General features: G+C 44.9%; 1 protein-coding gene across 1 annotated transcript in view; it reads left to right on the top strand.

Annotated features, from left to right (window-relative positions):
- Positions 1 to 16,992, top strand: part of col5a3a (collagen, type V, alpha 3a) — a 48,639-nt gene extending 31,647 nt beyond the window's left edge. Inside the window, exons 33-67 of the mRNA XM_071526857.1 lie at positions 25 to 69; positions 280 to 333; positions 709 to 753; positions 945 to 998; positions 1,120 to 1,173; positions 1,524 to 1,577; positions 1,728 to 1,835; positions 2,221 to 2,310; positions 2,483 to 2,536; positions 2,730 to 2,837; positions 3,171 to 3,278; positions 3,409 to 3,462; positions 3,684 to 3,737; positions 3,857 to 3,964; positions 4,099 to 4,152; positions 5,846 to 5,899; positions 7,521 to 7,574; positions 7,663 to 7,716; positions 7,821 to 7,928; positions 8,053 to 8,106; positions 8,224 to 8,277; positions 8,475 to 8,528; positions 8,651 to 8,704; positions 8,822 to 8,929; positions 9,162 to 9,215; positions 9,389 to 9,442; positions 9,546 to 9,653; positions 9,761 to 9,814; positions 12,318 to 12,353; positions 12,813 to 12,866; positions 12,974 to 13,274; positions 13,474 to 13,586; positions 13,723 to 13,791; positions 14,690 to 14,923; positions 15,162 to 16,992. Of these exons, the coding sequence (XP_071382958.1) occupies positions 25 to 69; positions 280 to 333; positions 709 to 753; positions 945 to 998; positions 1,120 to 1,173; positions 1,524 to 1,577; positions 1,728 to 1,835; positions 2,221 to 2,310; positions 2,483 to 2,536; positions 2,730 to 2,837; positions 3,171 to 3,278; positions 3,409 to 3,462; positions 3,684 to 3,737; positions 3,857 to 3,964; positions 4,099 to 4,152; positions 5,846 to 5,899; positions 7,521 to 7,574; positions 7,663 to 7,716; positions 7,821 to 7,928; positions 8,053 to 8,106; positions 8,224 to 8,277; positions 8,475 to 8,528; positions 8,651 to 8,704; positions 8,822 to 8,929; positions 9,162 to 9,215; positions 9,389 to 9,442; positions 9,546 to 9,653; positions 9,761 to 9,814; positions 12,318 to 12,353; positions 12,813 to 12,866; positions 12,974 to 13,274; positions 13,474 to 13,586; positions 13,723 to 13,791; positions 14,690 to 14,923; positions 15,162 to 15,308 (2,862 nt within the window). The 3' untranslated portion in view covers positions 15,309 to 16,992. The remainder of the gene's footprint in view (positions 1 to 24; positions 70 to 279; positions 334 to 708; positions 754 to 944; positions 999 to 1,119; positions 1,174 to 1,523; positions 1,578 to 1,727; positions 1,836 to 2,220; positions 2,311 to 2,482; positions 2,537 to 2,729; positions 2,838 to 3,170; positions 3,279 to 3,408; positions 3,463 to 3,683; positions 3,738 to 3,856; positions 3,965 to 4,098; positions 4,153 to 5,845; positions 5,900 to 7,520; positions 7,575 to 7,662; positions 7,717 to 7,820; positions 7,929 to 8,052; positions 8,107 to 8,223; positions 8,278 to 8,474; positions 8,529 to 8,650; positions 8,705 to 8,821; positions 8,930 to 9,161; positions 9,216 to 9,388; positions 9,443 to 9,545; positions 9,654 to 9,760; positions 9,815 to 12,317; positions 12,354 to 12,812; positions 12,867 to 12,973; positions 13,275 to 13,473; positions 13,587 to 13,722; positions 13,792 to 14,689; positions 14,924 to 15,161) is intronic.
- Positions 16,993 to 18,990: the final 1,998 nt, after the last annotated feature.

The following is an 18,990-nucleotide window of genomic DNA, read 5'->3' as shown; positions in this document are numbered from 1 at the left end:
TAACTGTGAACCTTTATATTGCAGGGCCCAGCTGGTCAGTCGGGGCCTGGGGGCCAGAGAGGTCCTAATGTGAGTATAGACACCATGTTTGTGCTTACTGTATAAAACTCTACTGTCTCTCAGCTTTTGCTTAATTAGACACCATCAGTTTCCCACAAGTTGTGGGAGTGTGGCACGGTGTTACATCATTTGCAGCGTTCTCTCATCACCTGTCATCTATCTTCCACCGCCAGATGAGTTATGTATGTGCTAATCAGCCTGTTGTTTGTTTTCCAATAGGGAGCCAGAGGGGGGAGAGGGGCGAGGGGGCCCACCGGAAAGCCCGGAGACAAGGTGAGCTTAGGCTAGTGCACACACACACACAGACAGACACAGACACAGACACAGGTACACACACGTATACAGACGCACATAAACTCACACATACACCTACACACCTGGCTGTCTCATAAAGTATGGATGAACGCACCGACCGAGTTGGAACTGGTTTCCGCTCACTTCTAGATGACAGGCCATCTGGTGCAGTGAGAGGCTTCTGTCTGGCAGGGGATGCTACAGTTTACACTCTCTACTTCAAAGACCATCTTGGGAAAGCTAAAGATTTGTTGGCGAGGAGAAAACTAAAAATGGATGAGTGGCCTAGGTTCTGATACAGTAACTCTGTGTTTTTATTCCTCAATTTTCTCTGCTGCCTGGTCCACCTGTCAGGGCTCTGCTGGACATGACGGCCCTTCAGGACCCCCCGGAGAACAGGTAAACGTCTGTTTGATGTCCAGCACAGCACAGTGTCTAAACAGGAGCATAACTCTAAAAACTGATGCTTAGACAAAAAATATATATATATATTGCCATCTCAGATACAATCTCTTAAGATAGTATTGGACAAGAACTGGAAAATACGATTTCGGGTTTCAGTTCTGACAATCTGTGTTATTACTTTCCAGGGCCCCCAAGGGCCACAGGGAAGGAATGGCGAAACAGGACCTAAAGGGCCTAATGTAAGTGGGTTAAAATGTGTGGTGTCCACTCTATAATTTAACCATACTCATTTCTACTACATTTTATGCTCACCTTTGGTCTTTGTTACATTGATGTGACAAAATGCAAATCCATTTTCAGGGCCCCGCAGGAAAAGACGGATTACCAGGTCATCCAGGCCAGAGAGGGGAACCAGTGAGTCACATTTAAACTCAATAGAGCCATATAAAAGAGTATATAACATTTTTTCTTTCTTTCTCTTCATCGTCCAAATGTAAGGTGCGACACACACCACAGCACTTCACACCAAGGCAAAAGTCAACATGGCCTGTATATATCACCAAAGCAAACCAGTCAGGCACTGTGGCTTCAGTGTTGAATTATTGAAGTACCAGGCAGAGTGCAAGCTGAGAGGCCAATACCAAATTCAATAAAAAAAGAAACTTGCCTGCAGTACACAGATAACAGCTTCTGTGTTTCTTACTGGCTCCGACTCAACTCTTAGCTGCGGGTCACAAACTCACTTGTCTTGTTTTGTTCCTCAGGGCTTCCAAGGCAAGACCGGCCCCCCCGGACCCACGGGTGTTGTTGGACCACAGGTTAGAGCATCAGACAATAATATAGTGATTAGTTGATTCATTCAACACACAATTATGGTTATTTCAGGCAGCATGTATTTCACATTATTGTTATTTAATGTAGGGAGTAATTGATGTTCTGTCCGTGCTGTGTTCTTTGGTGGGTGTTAGGGTAAATCTGGTGAGACGGGGCCAACCGGAGATAGAGGCCATCCAGGGTCACCAGGACCACCTGGGGAGCAGGGTTTACCTGGAGCTGCTGGAAAGGAGGGAACCAAGGTGCGCGGTTTTCATCAGAGTGTCAGAATCATAATCACTTATCAGCATCGCCTTATTATTGTTGTATTAGATAAGACCCAAGGACTCTCTCAGCAGTGCCTGAATATCTTATCTTATCTCCTGGGTCTCATCCTCTCCCCTAATTTGCTAATAAATAACAGAGGAAACCTCGCGGTGCTGAGTGTATTATGGCTCATAAAAGATGAATGTTCCCTCTTGGTGTGACTTGCTGGTCGGTGTGATTTATGACTGCATAAGGGCCTGCTGTCTGCTGGCTACCTGCCTCATATCTAATCGTATGCATGTGTGTCTGTGTCTGTGTGTGTGTGTGTGTGTGTGTGTGTGTGTGTGTGTGTGTGTGTGTGTATGTATATGTGACTTCTAGGGAGACCCAGGTCCGTCGGGAGTCCCAGGGAAGAGTGGCCCCGCTGGGCTCCGAGGCTTCAGAGGGAGCAGAGGCACCCCTGGGGCCACGGTAACACAAAGCTCCATACCTCCCACCTCCTCGCCTTCACCCTCTGTCCACTTCAAATCCACCTGAAATGTGTAGCCTCCATTAGTATAGTATTGAGACTGGAAAGCAGTAAGAGTCGCTGTGCTAATGAATCCATGTATGATGAATGTATGTTGTTCCTGTGTCTCTCCAGGGTCCTGCAGGTCTGAAGGGAGGTGAGGGCCCAACCGGTGTTGCAGGAGCACTTGTAAGTCTAATTTTGTCGAATTGCATTATTTATTTATTTTCCAGCCTTCCTTCTGCCTCTATGTCATATAAGATACTAGGACATATAGAGTGGGGAGGCTGTTTCCATGGTGATCATCGTGACCACTGCACTAAATCAAAGAGTGAATCATGTGACGCGCTCACCTCTTTACTCTGTCTCCTCTTGTTTCCAGGGAGCCACTGGAGAGCGGGGCCCTGCTGGGCCAGCTGGCGCTATCGGCCAGCCTGGACGGCCCGGTGGCGTGGGTCCTGCTGGGCCGATGGGAGAGAAAGGCGAGCCAGTAAGATTTGGAACATTGCTAATTTTGTTTCTTAGGCAACACTGTCCACTTATAGACACATGCTGTACCATCACCTCCCATCACTTGGTAATAAACAGCATGTGCTCTCGCTTCGGTATGCATCATTATGAGACAGAGAGTAGGAGAGAGAGAGAGAGAGAGAGAGAGAGAGAGAGAGAGAGAGAGAGAATGAGAATGTGATCAAGCTTGCTCTCTTGGGTGTTAGTTTCCTTCCTGGTATTATACATTAATCAATGTGTCATGTTGCTATATGAGGATAATAAGTATTGTGGCAGTTGCTAGATGTGTGCTGTTTTCCCATCTGTCCCCCAGGGAGAGAAAGGCCCCGTTGGGCCTGCTGGACATGACGGGGAACAGGGACCTGTGGGGCTGCCAGGGGCCGCGGGACCTCCAGGGCCTCCAGGAGAGGACGGAGACAAGGTAGTTACACTGGAGAGCTAGCATGGACTGCACACACAGCTGTAAAGTGCTAGGTATTTGGACTCACTTATCTATCTGTGGTTTCATGATGTCTGTGTGTGTGTGTGTGTGTGTGTGTGTGTGTCCATAGGGAGAAACAGGAGGACCAGGCCAGAAGGGCAGCAAGGGAGACAAAGGAGAAGCTGTGAGTTTCAATTTTATGTGATTAATCCTAACATCACATCATTACCTTGCATCACCAGGAGGTAGAGGACAAATTGGCTTATAATTGGTTCAGGATAATTCAGAGTAATAACTGTTTGTGTGCACAGTACGCCTGCTGGTGTAATGAGCTCATGGCACAAGGCAAGTTGTTTCTCCGGTGAATGAGTTAACGTGTATTGAACTGTTCCTCTGCTCCTGCAGGGCCCCCCAGGATCCCACGGAAGTCAAGGACCTGTGGGCCAGCCAGGACCAACAGTAGGTTAACTCAGAGTGTATCACCTGCAAATGGTGACAAGTCAGTTTGGTTTGAGCATATTGCAGTGTGTATCATGCTGACCTGTCTGTGTGTGTGTGTGTGTGTGTGTGTGTTTCAGGGTGTAGATGGAGAGTCTGGACCTCGCGGGCAGCAGGGCATGTACGGGGCCAAAGGAGATGAAGGAGCCAGGGGCTTCAAGGGGGGCACCGGGCCTGCTGGACTACAGGTAAGAATTCCCCTTGCCTCCCCAAGACTGAGTGTATTTCCACGGCCCATCTCTAATCTTACATACACATATATAATTTAGTGTATATCTCTCCTCCTGTCTATGCCTGAACCTAACCATATCTGGATTTGCAGGGAATGCCAGGCCCCCCGGGGGAGAAGGGAGAGAGTGGACATGTTGGTCTGATGGTGAGTACTGGCCAGCATTCTCAGTACATTCAGCACTCATCTTGAGTCCAGCGTCGGTCTCAAGTCCGCTCTCGAGACCAATTTTCTGACATCTTGGACTTGACTCGGACTTGTCTTGGTCTCCACTACTATTGGATATTGACATGACTTTTTCCTACTTATCTAAAAATGTTTACATTTTTCTCCACCTGGTCCACCTTTGTTATTTTCCCCCCAGCACTACAAAAAATGGGGGATTATACCTCTGCATCGCATGTAACGATCCTCAAACATCTATGCATTGATTAGTCAAAATCCTATGCGTTATTTAGTTGGATGTTGAGGGTTACAGTACAGAGTTCCTGCAGATAGATCTACATCTCTGTTCATCCTTAGGAAACTCCTTAACGACCCGCTTTGGACCTGGTCCTAATTGACTCGACTAAGGTGATCTTGACTGCAGTCCTGCACTTGCTATCAATCTGCTCGCTGTACGTTAAGGTCTGCCTATTGGAGTGTTTTCGACCCGAGTACCTTGGTGCATCTATTCATTGCGTGACGGACGGACCCAAGTATTTCTCCAAGGCTGAGCGGCGATCACTTTACAAAATAGACCATGACTTGATGAGCAAGAGAGGCGAGGCCGGAGTATGAAGAGGTCCTGCACGAGAAAAAAAAGGAAGAAAAAGAGAATAAGAGGGAGAGTGACAGAAAGGAGGCAGCGGAGCGATGGAGTGCAAGGAAGAGGCGGGGCGCTGATTGTGAGCAGGACGATGGTGTGACAGCTGCTAATCAGATTAGCCCCAGCCTTGGCTGTCTAATGAGCATCCTCCTTTGTGACAGTCATCTCACAACGCTGTCAACCATGAACACACGCTCAACAAGATTCTCTGTAGCCCCTCTTCTCCACAGCCAGATTAGGGAGGGAACGCATCAAAACGGAACCAAAACAAGAGAGAGAGCGAGCGGGAGAGAGAGAGAAAGAAAGAGAGAGAGAGCGAGAGATGCTGAGAACTCTGTGGGGAAGCTTCATTCATGTGCGAGTGTGTGAGTGTTGCGGATCACAGAATTCTCTCCTCTAATACGCGAGTATCTCTCCGCCAGAAGGATATGTGTTTCCTCTAGTTCCTCGCTGTCTCTCTCTCTCTCTCTCTCTGGGCAGATTGTCTGTCTTTCTGTCTTGGTGTCTTTACAACACAAGGCTCTCTCCGAGACTTCAGAGCGTTTCCGAGCTCAACATCTGCTCGGCTCAGACTGGAATCGAGCACAGTTAGGATTAATTGCTCGGCGTTCTCTCGAGGTGCACAGAAGAGTCAAATCACGCTTCAGTGTTCTCATTTTCACTGTGAGAGAATATGGTCTCACAACTCACAGGCTAGAGGTTCCTTATTGAGACTAGAGAGAGAATAAGTGAGAGAGAGAGAGAGCGAGAGAGAGAGAGAGAGTGAGAGAGAGGGGAGGAGGGGAGCGACAGGAAATCAGAGGCTGTGTCATATTGAGGGTAATGACCTGTCTGGACATCTTCATCATCTCACTATGATAATGATACTGGGGCCATTGCATGAGCTATCCACCATGGACTGCTTTATAACTCACATTTAATTTACGAGGCACCAGCCAACCTTTAGCTCACATTGTGTGTGTGTGTGTGTGTGTGTGTGTGTGTGCGTGCTTATGAGGTCCTAATGAAAACATTTCATTTCTCTCTCCACAGGGTCCTCCAGGGCAGCACGGCCCACGAGGCCCGCAGGGGCCCATCGGTGGAGAGGTAGAGTGCAGCATGGCTCCATGGCTTATTTTACTATTTCTTTATCATGCATTTGGAATGAGAGATGGGCATCCTTATAGTAATAACATACCGACACACTGGGCAGCAGGGGGGTGTGGTGAGGAGGGAGACCAGCCTTCAGTCAGAGTGCTCAGGTTCAATCCCTGTGTTCACCTGTTTTCACCTCTCTGATTACACATCTACTCTAATTTCCTCACATTACAAACTATAGGCTACAATGATTGTAGTAACATTCACCTATGGAAAAAGAGAAAACAATAACACAAAAAATGGCAGCTATGGTTGTAATGTGCAAAGTTTATTGGTACTCTAGTATTGCGGTAATGCAGATTATTTTTCATATTTTTCTTTATAGTTTTGCTTTTAGAAAAAAGTGCCATGGAGGCTGAACTAATTTTCCATATCACTTCAGTCAGAAGAAAACCTTGTACAGTATCTCCAAAAAAATTTCAGGAATTAAGAAAGATAACCCTATGATTTACACCCATGGAATTTTTAAATTGGGATGGGGAAGATGATGTAAATGGTCAATTAGAATAGACCTACACTCCCCCAAAAGCACCAATAATGGAGTTACAATGTTTTCACATGACAGCAGCAGCATGCCTTTTCATATCAATGTTATAATGAAAATATTATAGTGTGTCAGCATCATGGCAGTTGCATGCTATGCCTGCCTCATTTTGGACTGAAGAACACTGCCACGCAATACACAATATTGTGTAAAACTGAACCACAGCTCGTCTTTACACACCGCTGATGCATCGTATTTTCCAGCCCCTCTTCGCTACACGCACAGTCTCTTGGTTTGAAACCAAACCAACTTCCTGCTTCAGACCCTCTGCTGCTTTTGAAACTTGAATTATTAAATAGTATTAGGATATAATCCCAGGGAGAGAGTTATATTTACAGCTCTATGAATCATTAAGGAGTATTAGACTATCATCCCGCAGAGGCGGTTATATTTACCTCTAGTAATGGCCGTCTCTCCGCAGCCTCTCACACCGGTCAATTATTCAGCAGTGAGACACACCGGTGCTCCGCCAGAGGAAGCGTGGAGACACAGGGGTGCAGAGATGGTGGGATCCATAAATGGATTGATACAGGAATAGTGAGAGAGAGAGAAGTGTGGTGGGATGGCATGAGAGGAGAGCAGCTGACAACAGGGAGTTCAGTAGTAGTGCTTCGCTGTACTCGGCTCTCATATTTGTGCACTCGACCGAAGATATGCTTTTACTGGGTTTGTCTCAAGATGTGTGGCACAATATACTGACATGCACACACACACACACACACACACACACACACACGCACAAACAAACGAACAAACAAACAGTGAAAGAGAGGCGAAATAGCATACACCCCCACTGTGCGACTCAGATACTATCCACGTAGCAAACCTGACACTCAATATTTTCTCCTTGTGTTGTGATAATTCTGTTCCAGTTTCAGCTCTCTGTGAGCAGAACTGCTGACAAACAAAAAAAAAAAAAAAATACTGCACCGAGAACTGGATTTTCAAAAAATCAAATGAATATTTCAAGCCTGCCCCTGTTTTATGATGTTCAAGCTGTTCTCTCTCTCTCTCCTCGTGCCACAGGGCCCACCTGGAATGACTGGCGGAGTCGGTCAGCCTGGACTTGTCGGAGAGAAGGTCAGCATTTGCCATTAGACATAGTATGCTGGTGTGTGTCGGGAGTGTGTGTGTTTTGCCGTCTTACCCGGTGTGTCTTCTCTCGTAGGGTGAGGACGGAGAAGCTGGAGACCCGGGGCAAGTCGGAGAAACCGGCGCCGCTGTGAGTCACATTTCCTCCCTCTCTCCTTCCTGCCTCGATCAACTTCTCCCTTTCCCAGTTTTCTCTCTTCCCCCTTCCAACCGTGGTCTTGTCTTTTGCCCCAGGGTGGTAAAGGCGAGGTGGGGGAGAAGGGCGACTCCGGCCCTCCGGGTGCGGCTGGGCCTCCAGGAGCCAGAGGAACACCAGGGGAGGATGGACCCAAAGGCAACCCTGTGAGTCTCCCTCTATCTGGGCCACTTCCAGGTCCAGGTCCTTGGCCTGGTTGTCAGGTCGGTCGGTGTGTTAATGTGATGCTGCACATGAACCTGATCTCTAACTAGCTCCTGTTACCTATAGGGCCCCATTGGATTCCCTGGAGATTCAGGACCCACTGGGGAAGCTGGCATCAACGTGAGTTGTGTTTTCTAGTAACTGATATATGATTTTATTTATAATCATTCATGTACAATTTTGATAATCCTGTTATCCTCCTGTTAATCATTTTTCCACATGCCATGTTTTGTCCAGGGAGTGGATGGTGGACCGGGGGGTAAAGGAGACAACGGAGAAACTGGCAAAGCTGTAAGCAGTAATTTTTTACATCGGCTCATATGTAAAAACAGCAGTATCTCTTGTATGCTTAGCTGAAGTCTTTGTTCTCTGTCACATAGTGAGAGCTTTTACTTATTCATCATCATGGCTAGGCTTTCTGCTCAGCATCTCACTGACTGGGAATGTGTTTCTCTTTCAACTTTAACCCTTTGTTCGGTTCCCTGCAGGGACCCCCAGGAGCTTCTGGAGAGCCAGGCCCGTCAGGACCCCCAGGGCGGAGGGTGAGTATGCTTATCTATGTGTGTTTGCATACGTGTGCGTGCGTGTGCATGCATATGCAGATTAATAAGGCTCATTTTAAAGCATCTTATCCATGAGCTCTAAACCTCTCTCCTACACCCAGGGTCACATAGGAGCCGCAGGAAAAGAAGGGAAGCAAGGGATGAAGGGAGCCAAGGTAAAGATGAGGAACCGCACTGAGCTTACAAGTGTCTGTGGAGCCTCTCAACCAAACCTAGCTGTACTATTTGGTTCCTAACGCCTTGCTGTCTGTCTCACTCCCTCTGTTCTGCAGGGGACGACAGGCACAGAAGGTCTGGTGGGGAAGACGGGCCCAGTGGGACCCCAAGGACACCCAGGGAACCCTGGTCCAGAAGGGCTCAGAGGCATTCCAGGTCCAGCGGTCAGTACACACTCCAACACTCTCTCTCACCATGGATCTGTGCATAGTCTGAAGCTGGGTATGAGTCTAGAGCTGAACCTAGAACCTAGTCTAGAACCTGTGTTAAAGGAACCCCAGACAATGTTCAACATTTTGGCAATATTAGGTTTTGTTTGTGGCTCTGCACCTTTCACTCAGTCTAACATACTGTGAGCAGATCTCAGATTCATTCTAATCTGTGTTTATTCTCCAGGGTGAGCAAGGGTTAAATGGGCCACCAGGACAGACCGGACCCCCAGGACCAATAGTAAGACCCTTATGTTTGATTGACAATGAAGCCTAACACATGAGAGGAAGCGTGTTTTATCTCTGATGTTATAATTCAGGACCCAAACCCAACCCAATGAAACCATATTTTTCATACAGCATCTGCCTCATTGATGTGACCCACTAATGCACTTACTGTAACACTGTTGACAGGGACCATCAGGACTCCCAGGATTGAAAGGAGACCATGGAAATAAGGGAGAAAAAGTGAGTGTCACACTGGTTCAGCCCTTGACGGATACTGAGAGAACCAACTGTAATAGTCCACAGCGTGGGAAACGATGGTGATGAATCATGTTTCTCTCCGCAGGGTCATGGTGGGTTGATCGGCCTGATCGGCCCCCCAGGAGAACATGGAGAGAAGGGAGACAGAGGCCTACCAGGGAACCAAGGCAGACAAGGAGCTAAAGGAGATGGGGTACATGTGACTGCATCATTATAATGCATCTGATATACAGTTATGCACATCAGACAGAGAGTGGTTAGTTTGTATAATAACAAGGCGTGCTTGTCCTCATTCTGTAGGGTGTGGTTGGCTCTCCTGGTCCCACTGGCCCACCGGGACCACCTGGACTGTCCGTAAGTGACTCCCATGCTTTTCTGTTTACATATACATATAGCACTACTACTTTTCTGTGATCGATTGTCAGTGAATTATCTTTGGTTACCACATTACGTTCGGGTCCTTCCATATCTCCGACTGAGAAAGGTGTTTTCGTAGACCAACCTACCGTTTGCCTCATCTAAATACGCTGATACAGAAAAGCAAGACCTTCTTTTAAATTCAGGAAACAAATGCTGAAACGAATGCTAATATCACGCTCATGAATGGCACTAAGTGACGCTGCAGCTTTCATAACTGATGCTTTTATTTTTATTATCCCGTTTACTTTAGCTAGTTCATTTCATGATTGCAAAGAAATTAATTGGCCTACCATAAGTGGCTAGGCTGCTTATACAGATCACATAAGAGGCAAATTGAAGCCAAGTTTCATTTGAATCTGAAAACATAGCTTAATAGGTAGGTTATGATAAAGCTTTTAAGCTGAATGGCCCCAGCATTGAGCGATGCTCAAATGAATAAGAAATGGATGAATAGACTATTTCGTGCAGCTTGGATGAAAAAACACAACTCAACTGACGTCTCCATACACTTTGAGAGTTAACTGTTTAATTGCCTTTTTGGTGATCTAGGTCTGGAATCCACGTCATCTAGGACCTGTATATCAAACTTCCTAATAATCTAAACCAGATAACAGTTTTATTCTGCAACCAATTTTTTTAGTGTGGTGCAAATGATAGATCTAAACATTCTTTACAGGGCCTGAACGTATGAAGCTTATATACAGGACCTGATGTTGGACCTTAATCCTTAAAGATAGATGTTACTTACTGCAGTACAAGTAAATCTTTTCAATTAACTACACTATATTCATTCCTGAAGGACAAGGATCCTGTAGGTATACAACAGACTGCAGCAAAACACATATTAAGTGCATCTTGGCAAGAGATAGAGGCAAGAAAGGAAAGAAGGCTTTTTGGGACTTGCTGTGACTTTATTTTTTTTATGTGGCAAATGTTTGAACAAATTAACCTTCAAACGTGTCAATCAAAGTTTGACAACAATCAGAAGGCAAAATGTGTAATTCTGGAGGGATCAAAGGTACTTTTGAACTACCAAACGCATATGGTAGCCAAACATAAAATCTGCTCGCTCTCATAGCCATGTGAAGTCTCACACAGCACAGTCTTTGTTCTGTAACTTTGATGCACATTGATTGGTTGATTGATTGATTGATTACATTTGATGAAATCTTAAAAGAATAGAAGGATTTAGATCTTAGGGTTACTAGTCATTGCTACCCACTACTGAAAGTGATAATATTGACCATAACCTGTCCTGTACCGAAATGGAAGCATGGTTTTACAATGATTAACTAATTATCCTTTTGCAATATTTACTGTAGTAAACACACAGTAATGTCAACTCTATGCTGTAAAATTTGACCATTTATAAGGGGTTCAAGTCCGTAGGGCTGAAACCCTATTGTTTTTGTGCCGGTTTATTATTATTAATGTTCATCTGCGTTCGTGCAAATTGCCGTGAGTTGGTATATCACAGAGACATCAAATTGGCCCAATGACAGATACTATGACCCATTACTAGCTCACCAAACATTTCCCCAATCGGCCTGCAGGGCTGTATAATTACAGATTTTACTTTAAAGGCCATAACTTCCACACCGTTTGTTCGATTTTCACGAAACTTGGTACACATGTCCAGCTGACCATTTGGACCTTCAAGGTCCACCTGGAAAGTTTTTGAGATATTTTAAAAGTTTTGAAAAACACATTTTTAACATCTGCTCCTACACCGTTTGACCGATCACCACCAAAGTCGGTCAGTAGCATCTATGGACCAAGCTCTATAAGTTGTCTTCTTGGATTTTTTATATCTACTTTAGTTTTGAAATTATTAATTTTTAAATTTGTGAGAGGGCGTGGCCTGTCAGCTAAATTGTTATAACTTCATGACTGATTGTCCAATCATCACAAAACTTTGTGGACATGTTCAGATATCATCAATGACCATGTGTGCAAAGCTGTTTTAAGATTGAACAGTAGGGGGCGCCACAAATGCCAAAAAACTGTATCGCCTAATCCAGATGCCGAAATTGCGTGAAATTTGGTACACATGTTCAGGGAGGCTGTACTAGTCAAAATCTAGTCAAAAAGTTTTGTCATCATTGTGAAAGTGGGCGGGGCCTATGGTTAACAACCATGTAATAGCCGATAAACCAAAGTCCATTAGGGGGCGCCACAAACACCAAAAATGGGCATGGTTTAACACAAAAAATGGCCATAACTCCACACCCGTTTGTTCAATGATCGCAAAACTTGGCAGATATATCAAGGGATATATTTGGACCATGTCCTCAGAACCACTGACACTTTTTTTTGCAAGGTCAGTACCATTCAGAAAGGGTTGAACCCCTTTCATGGCCACTTGCAACTATATTCTAGATTTGTTTTTATAGCTTTTATGCTTTTTATCGCTCACTCTCCTCCTTTCTTCTCTCAGGGTGCAGTCGGTGAGAAAGGATCGAAGGGAGACGAGGTGAGTCCAGTTATCTTTCTTATTTCTACATTGCCATTCCTGTACACACACTCCAGCCTCGCTAGCAGCTGTGAGGAACATATGCTGGCGAAAAGAGAGAGAGTGTGTGTGTGTTGTCTTAAATGTACCATGCTTCATAATCATAATGCTCTACTGTGTTTACCGCATGTCTTTGGGAGTAAAAGCTTGCTGTACAGCCATGCTTGCCTTGTGTGTGATTTTTCCAGTGGGCCCATTTAATAGGATTTGGTTCTGGTGTGTGTGATGTTATAAAAACCACTATAGTGTGTCTTGAGAGCCAGGGCTTTGACCACAGAGTGCTGATGCACATAGCTGGATAATCCTATAAAGCAGCAACCATATCTGCCTGGATAAAGCAGGGATTTAGCCAACTGGTGTGAGAGAGGCTCCAGGTGAGAGGATGATTGACACAGAGTTTTGTCCTCTCCTATTCTCCAGGGTGCCACTGGTCTCCAAGGAGATACAGGCCCTGCTGGCCCCCCTGGATCCCCGGTAAGTACCTCCCGATTATCCATGTTGTGGTCTTCTCTGTGCCAGTTTCATCCTCTTCCTTCCCATCTCACATCCTGCTCACCTGTCCCTACCACCTCCACCTCAAGGGCCCCCCTGCAACAATGGTCCAGCCGCTGCCCATCCGGGAGGGCAGGAGGAAGAGGAGAAGGCACTCGGATCGGGCGGGAGGATTGGCCCCACCCAGAGAGGAGGACATGGAGCTGGAGATGGAGGAGTTCCTCCAGGGAGACCAACCTCTGGAGGACGCCGAGGGCATGGAGGAGGTCTTTGCCTCCCTTACTTCCATGAAAACCGAGGTGGAGCTGATGAGGAGGCCCCTGGGTACCTTTGAGAGCCCCGCCCGCACCTGCAAGGAGCTCATGATGGTCCAGCCTGACTACAAAGACGGTCAGCAAAGAGATTGCTTCATGATAGATCTGTATTACTCCCTTTTTAGTCAGATCTTATCCAAGAAATAATTTTCCAATGTACAAACTCATTAAGTCAAAATACAGTTTATCATTTCACCCATGTTGTCATCATGTTATCCTAGATGTGTCCGTCATGCTTTCCTCTTTCGCTTGATTGATGTGTTCTCTCTTGGTAGGCGACTACTGGATAGATCCTAACCAAGGCTGTAACCGTGACTCCATCAAGGTCTACTGTAACTTCACAGCCGACGGAGAGACCTGTCTCTACCCTGACAAGAGGATTGAGATGGTAAGTCTCCAATCTCCCGCTGTCAGCCCTTACAAAGCTGACCTTGTCATATTACAGCAGAGCCCAAATCACAGGCTATATCCCTTGAGCCTAAAATTCTACTTAACATCATCCCTCTCTCCTTCTGTGTGTCTAGGTGAAATTAGCAGCATGGAACAAAGAGAAGCCAGGAAGCTGGTACAGCCAATACAGGAAAGGCAAGCAGGTAGAAAAAAAATCAACCCTTACCTCCTACCATTAATCTCAGCAGCATCCAAATGTCAGGCAGTCTTTTTCAGCTAAATTACTCATCCTAATTGAGAGCATTTGAATGATATTCATGCATATGATTGAGCTGAGAGCGTGCACGGGAGCGTGCTCATGTGAGTGTGCTTGTCAGCGTGTGAGCATGCATGTGTGTATGTCCATCCATGTGCACATGAGTGCATGTGAATGTTTGTATGTATTTTAAATTCTGCTCACTGTATAATTAAGCATTAACCTATGAGACCATGTGCAATGAGAGAGTGCTGGCTTGATATTGCCAGCAGTTGCTTTCAGCAGTCAGGATGACTCACACAAAGCCATTGGCAGCTGTGTCTCACTGACTAGCATTCAGAGCAGCAGGCTCAGAGCACTGGCCTTTCATGTGTACCTGATCAGAGGTCTCATAACCCACTCAGATAATCACAGAGCTGCCAGCACAATTGCAATTCACTGACTCTCTCACAACGAGTTCTTGAGTTTGCTTGGACATTTTTTCTTTCCTTCTTATTCTCTCTCGCTTTACTTTCCCTGTGAACTGCTTTTCCAAATCTGCAGGAAACTTGTCTTAACCTTTTCAACCCTCGCTTACCTAAATTCATTCGTGAACATGAGCTGGGAGATTTGCAATTGAGAGACAAGGTAGACGGAAATAGAATTGGAACTCTTATTTATCTGATGCAGGCTCAGACCTGTTTTTCTGCCACTGTGTAGCTTTTTCTCTTCAACAAAGATTGTGTCTAGGGGTCATGATGTTTGGCATTATCTTTGTTCTGGTGTGATGTGACACGTGACTGCAGAATTAATAATGACTCTCTGCCCATGTTGTACCCTGATGCCCATATGTCTGTGTCATCCAGTTCACCTATAGTGACAGGGATGGGAACCTGGTACATGTGGTCCAGCTGACCTTCCTGAAACTACTGAGTGCCACGGCCAAGCAGAGCTTCACCTACACCTGCCAGAACTCCGCAGGCTGGTTTGACAGTGCCTCCCGCTCCTACCAGCATGCCCTGCGCTTCCGGGGCAGCAATGATGAGGAGCTGACCCAAGCCAAGAGCCCCTTCATCCACCCCCTGCATGATGGATGCCAGGTCAGTGCTAGGACGTGCCAGAGAGAGGGACTAGCTGGCCAAATAGGAATTAGTCTAAATGAAGCTAATGTGTTTATCAATTGTGTTGCTGCTGTCAGCTGGTGCTTGATTCAATAAGGTTTTGCAGATGGTAGCCATCAGATCATTGGCTCATGTGCACACAGGGATTTAGGCCAGAGCTAGTTATCTAGATTAGTAAGAGCAGATTCTAACAATGGTTTTAATTTTTCTCTTGCAGTTCCGGAAAGGTCAGGAAAGGACTGTTCTAGAGATTGACTCCCCCTCAGCAGAGCTGCTCCCTCTCATAGATGTGGCTCCTGCAGACTTTGGCAACAGCAACCAAAAGTTTGGCTTCCAAGTTGGACCAGTATGCTTCAACGGTTAACATCTTACCGACCACACACAAAATGACCTTCACAGCAAGTTTTCAATGAAAGAAACTGGACTTTACCGCTACCCAAAGCAATATTTATTATATATGTTCATATATGTGGTGGGTTTGTGGTATATTTTTTAAGACTCTTCAACAGCCAGTGCCAACGCTAGATTCCCTGGCTCTACAACGATAAGAAGAATGGCAAGTAGAGGATGAACAACAGCAGGAACAAAGCACATTTACCAAAGGGAAATGTTTCAGTTAGATATATTTAATTTTAAGTGTTTTTGTTTTCTTTTTTTCTCTCACTGTTTGAGTGTGCTGTAATTGGACCCTCTAGAGTTACGAGGACTGCACCACTTGACAATGACCACTTTAAAACGACAGATGGATCCCTCCGATTGAGGAAAGGAATAGTCTGTCATTCTGTGGTACGGGTCAGTTGAGTGGGACTTTAAAGACCTTGGATGCAAATTAGTTGCTACCTAACGGATTACCATGACTGGGACAGAATAAGCCGGAGACACTGTCATAATCATTTGCATGCTCCGATTTCACAATAATGACAGTTGCTTAGCTGTTGTGAACTAGTCTAGCATATTAATTCAACACAGGCACCATAATTAATTTCCCTGTGTGCAGGAATGATAAATTGTCCTTTTTACCCTTCAACTGCAGTTTGCTCAGTGAATGACCTTGATTAGTATTCAATAGGCGTCGCTAGTTATTGAACCCGACACTTACTTGAACGGATAAGGTTGTTTCCTTTATTGAGCTGCTTCCCTCCATCGGCTTGATAATAAGCATTTTGAGCCCTCCATGTTTCCACAGACTGCAGTACTGTATGTGTCAGCCTTACACCCCTTCTACTGTGGTATATACTTGCTATGACAGACCTCAATGGCTAGGTTGGGGATATTTCAGGGCAAGAATGAGATTAAGAACATGCTGATTTAGCACAGCACTCTCTAGTCTTCACTGTATTCCTTTGTATCAAGAGACATTTCATGCATCTCTTGAAAGCATTTTGTACCCTAGTCCGCCCCTGTCGAAGCAATGTTTTTTGTTTTTTATTTTGTTCATATGATGAAATCTGGACAGTATATTTTGCTGTTCGTTTTGACATGTTATGCTCTTCAGTGGTGCTAAAGATGACTCCGTTATTTTGGTGTTACTGTGTTTGTGTGTCTCTGTGGGCAGGATCACAGGACTGGGGGGGGGGGGGTTATTGGTCCTTCAACAGCAGTACTTGCCGGGTAAGAAACGCCCTAATAGACGAGGGAGTTAGTCTACTGTGTTTTTTGCACATCTTCTCTGGCTGATTGTGCCAATGTCACATGGCCAGTGAAAGGAGGCTTAGGGACAGTTCATTTTTAGAGCAATGCGGTTGATCGTAGCTTTAACAAATGGAATGCCTTAACGCTCTGCCTACCTTCTCCAACCCAAACAGTAGACTATATATCCAGAGTGTGTAATTTAGCAATTCACTCCTGCTGCTTCTTAGTATTTAAACATTCCAGTAATTAACTCCTCTCCTCCAGCCCCATCCTGCCCGGCCCCTCCTGTGTATAGTGTTTGTTGTACTAATTTTATATACTGTACAGTTATTCTAAGGACTTGAGTATGAGTAATAACCTGTTGCCTGAATGAAAAACAAATGTACTTGTGGAAAATTGAGATGTGAGAATAAAACAAAGAAGAAAGCAAGCTGTTTTTTCTCCCCAGAGTCTACCGGTGGGGTAGAGTAAAGTCTATGAGCATGTGGCTCGTCTGCAGTGTCCACTCAGAGTGTAATAGACAAACAAGGCTCTTCATTACCGACCAGTTTTGCAACATTCACTCAACAAGCCTACAATCAACATCCCCACACAGCAGATGTAATCAACTCTGATTCGCTCCCCAGTTCATTTATTTCAATTAGCTTGTGTTTCATTCCTCAAGAGGGAAGTAGAGAGGAGACAGAGGCAAAGGGAAGGATGGAGGGATGGATGGAGAGAGCGAGAGAGGCGGGCGCTAATGAAATGGCTGAGGATAACACAGCCGTGGAGATTTGGTCTGTTCACTGGAGATAGCAAGAGCTGTGTGGGTGTGTGTATTTGTCTGTATCTGTGTGTGTGTGTGTGTGTGTGTGTGTGTGTGTGTGTGTGTGTGAGAGAGAGAGAGAGAGAGAGAGAGAGAGATGGAAAGACAGAGTAAATCAGAGATAGAAAGAGAGAGACAGAGAGAAATGGTAGGTATACACACCCTCCATTGCAATGTCTTATGACTATCTTGTTCTCAGCCAATCTGGCTTTGTGTCTAAAACAAGCAATTCTATCTGTCCCCTTCACATAAGCCTCTCTCTTTCTCTCTCTCTCTCTCTCTCTCTCTCTCTCTCTCTCCCTACCTATCTCTCTATCTCTTTTGCTAACACAAACACACACACAATAATTGCTTTTTGTCCTATTCAATGCACACGCGTGTGCGCACACACTCACACATGCACGCACAAAGGCCTATTCTCTCTCACACATCAAAGTACAAGGCGCTCATCCCCTTTGGGGCCTATTGTTCAAGGTTAGCGTCAATGGCAGAATAAAGGTTACCGTGTATTTTTTTCTCCTTTCTGCTCTCTTCCACTCAATTGAATTTTAACCACAGTAAGCTCTTGACCAGGAAAGGTCATCCGTTGCCACTGCCTCAGAATAATGATCAAGCAAAAGAGCATCATGACCGTCAATAGAGTATTCCCACAGTAGTGTGCCCTTTTCTCTTCCTCACATTCTGCCCTCTAGTACCCACTGCTACTAGTGACTTTGCATCTCCAAGGTCCTGAATTCTGTATTTTCTCTGCTTAGATCTGAATCTATACAACATAGCATCACTGTAGTACTATGTACAATTAGTCTCTCTGTTAAGAGCTGAATATCTTTATGATAGAATTAGACCAATATCCAAGAATAAACACTCATGAATGAATCATCAAACATGGAAATCATTTGAAAACCATCAATGCACAGAGTTCTCACTGCACAGAAATAAAACGCCTTGAGTTGAGCAATGAGAAGAGTTAGCCAACTGATCCTAGGGATCAACTCAGCAAAGCCCACAAAGCCTCAGGACAGCCACCAGTTAAGCTGGCCAAACCAAATTATAACCAAACAACAAGAAAAATATTAATCACTTTGAAGACGAGTAACAAATCCCCAGAGTCTAAGAATCTTTTGGACCCTAAACAGACAGCAAACAATGCCAGATTATCTGAAAAACAAGAAAAAAAGAGAAAATCGATGCCAAAATACAGTCTGCTCCCTTGGAATTGCACTTGAGAAAATTTGTATTTCATGTTCACAAATACAAACATAAATATTCAACAATACTGAAAAATGGAAACACATAATCAATAAAAAAACAAAATCCTAAAAATTATTTAATAAATTGTTTTATTGATTGTTTAATTCAGGGGTTCCTTAACTCTATCTCAATCTCTCACTCTCTAGTGAGATATGATACCCTTATATTATATTATTATGATGATATTATAAAAAAAAAATATTTTGCCTCTTTGGGCACCCATAAACCCAAACCATGTGAGTTGCTCTGAATGTTTTATCAAGGTCCCAGACAATCTGAGGTCAGAGCAACAATTTCAGCCTAAAAAAATGGCTGAGATCTAATTAGACTTAGTCTCATATAACCTGTAATCTGTATA

The sequence above is a fragment of the Centroberyx affinis genome, unplaced genomic scaffold, assembly GCF_046629955.1.
Source record: "Centroberyx affinis isolate AG114_WGS23_722 - 3 ecotype Tasmania unplaced genomic scaffold, CSIRO-AGI_Caff_v1 ptg001471l_1, whole genome shotgun sequence".
Classification (NCBI taxonomy): domain Eukaryota; kingdom Metazoa; phylum Chordata; class Actinopteri; order Beryciformes; family Berycidae; genus Centroberyx; species Centroberyx affinis.
This window is presented reverse-complemented; position numbering and strand designations above follow the sequence as displayed.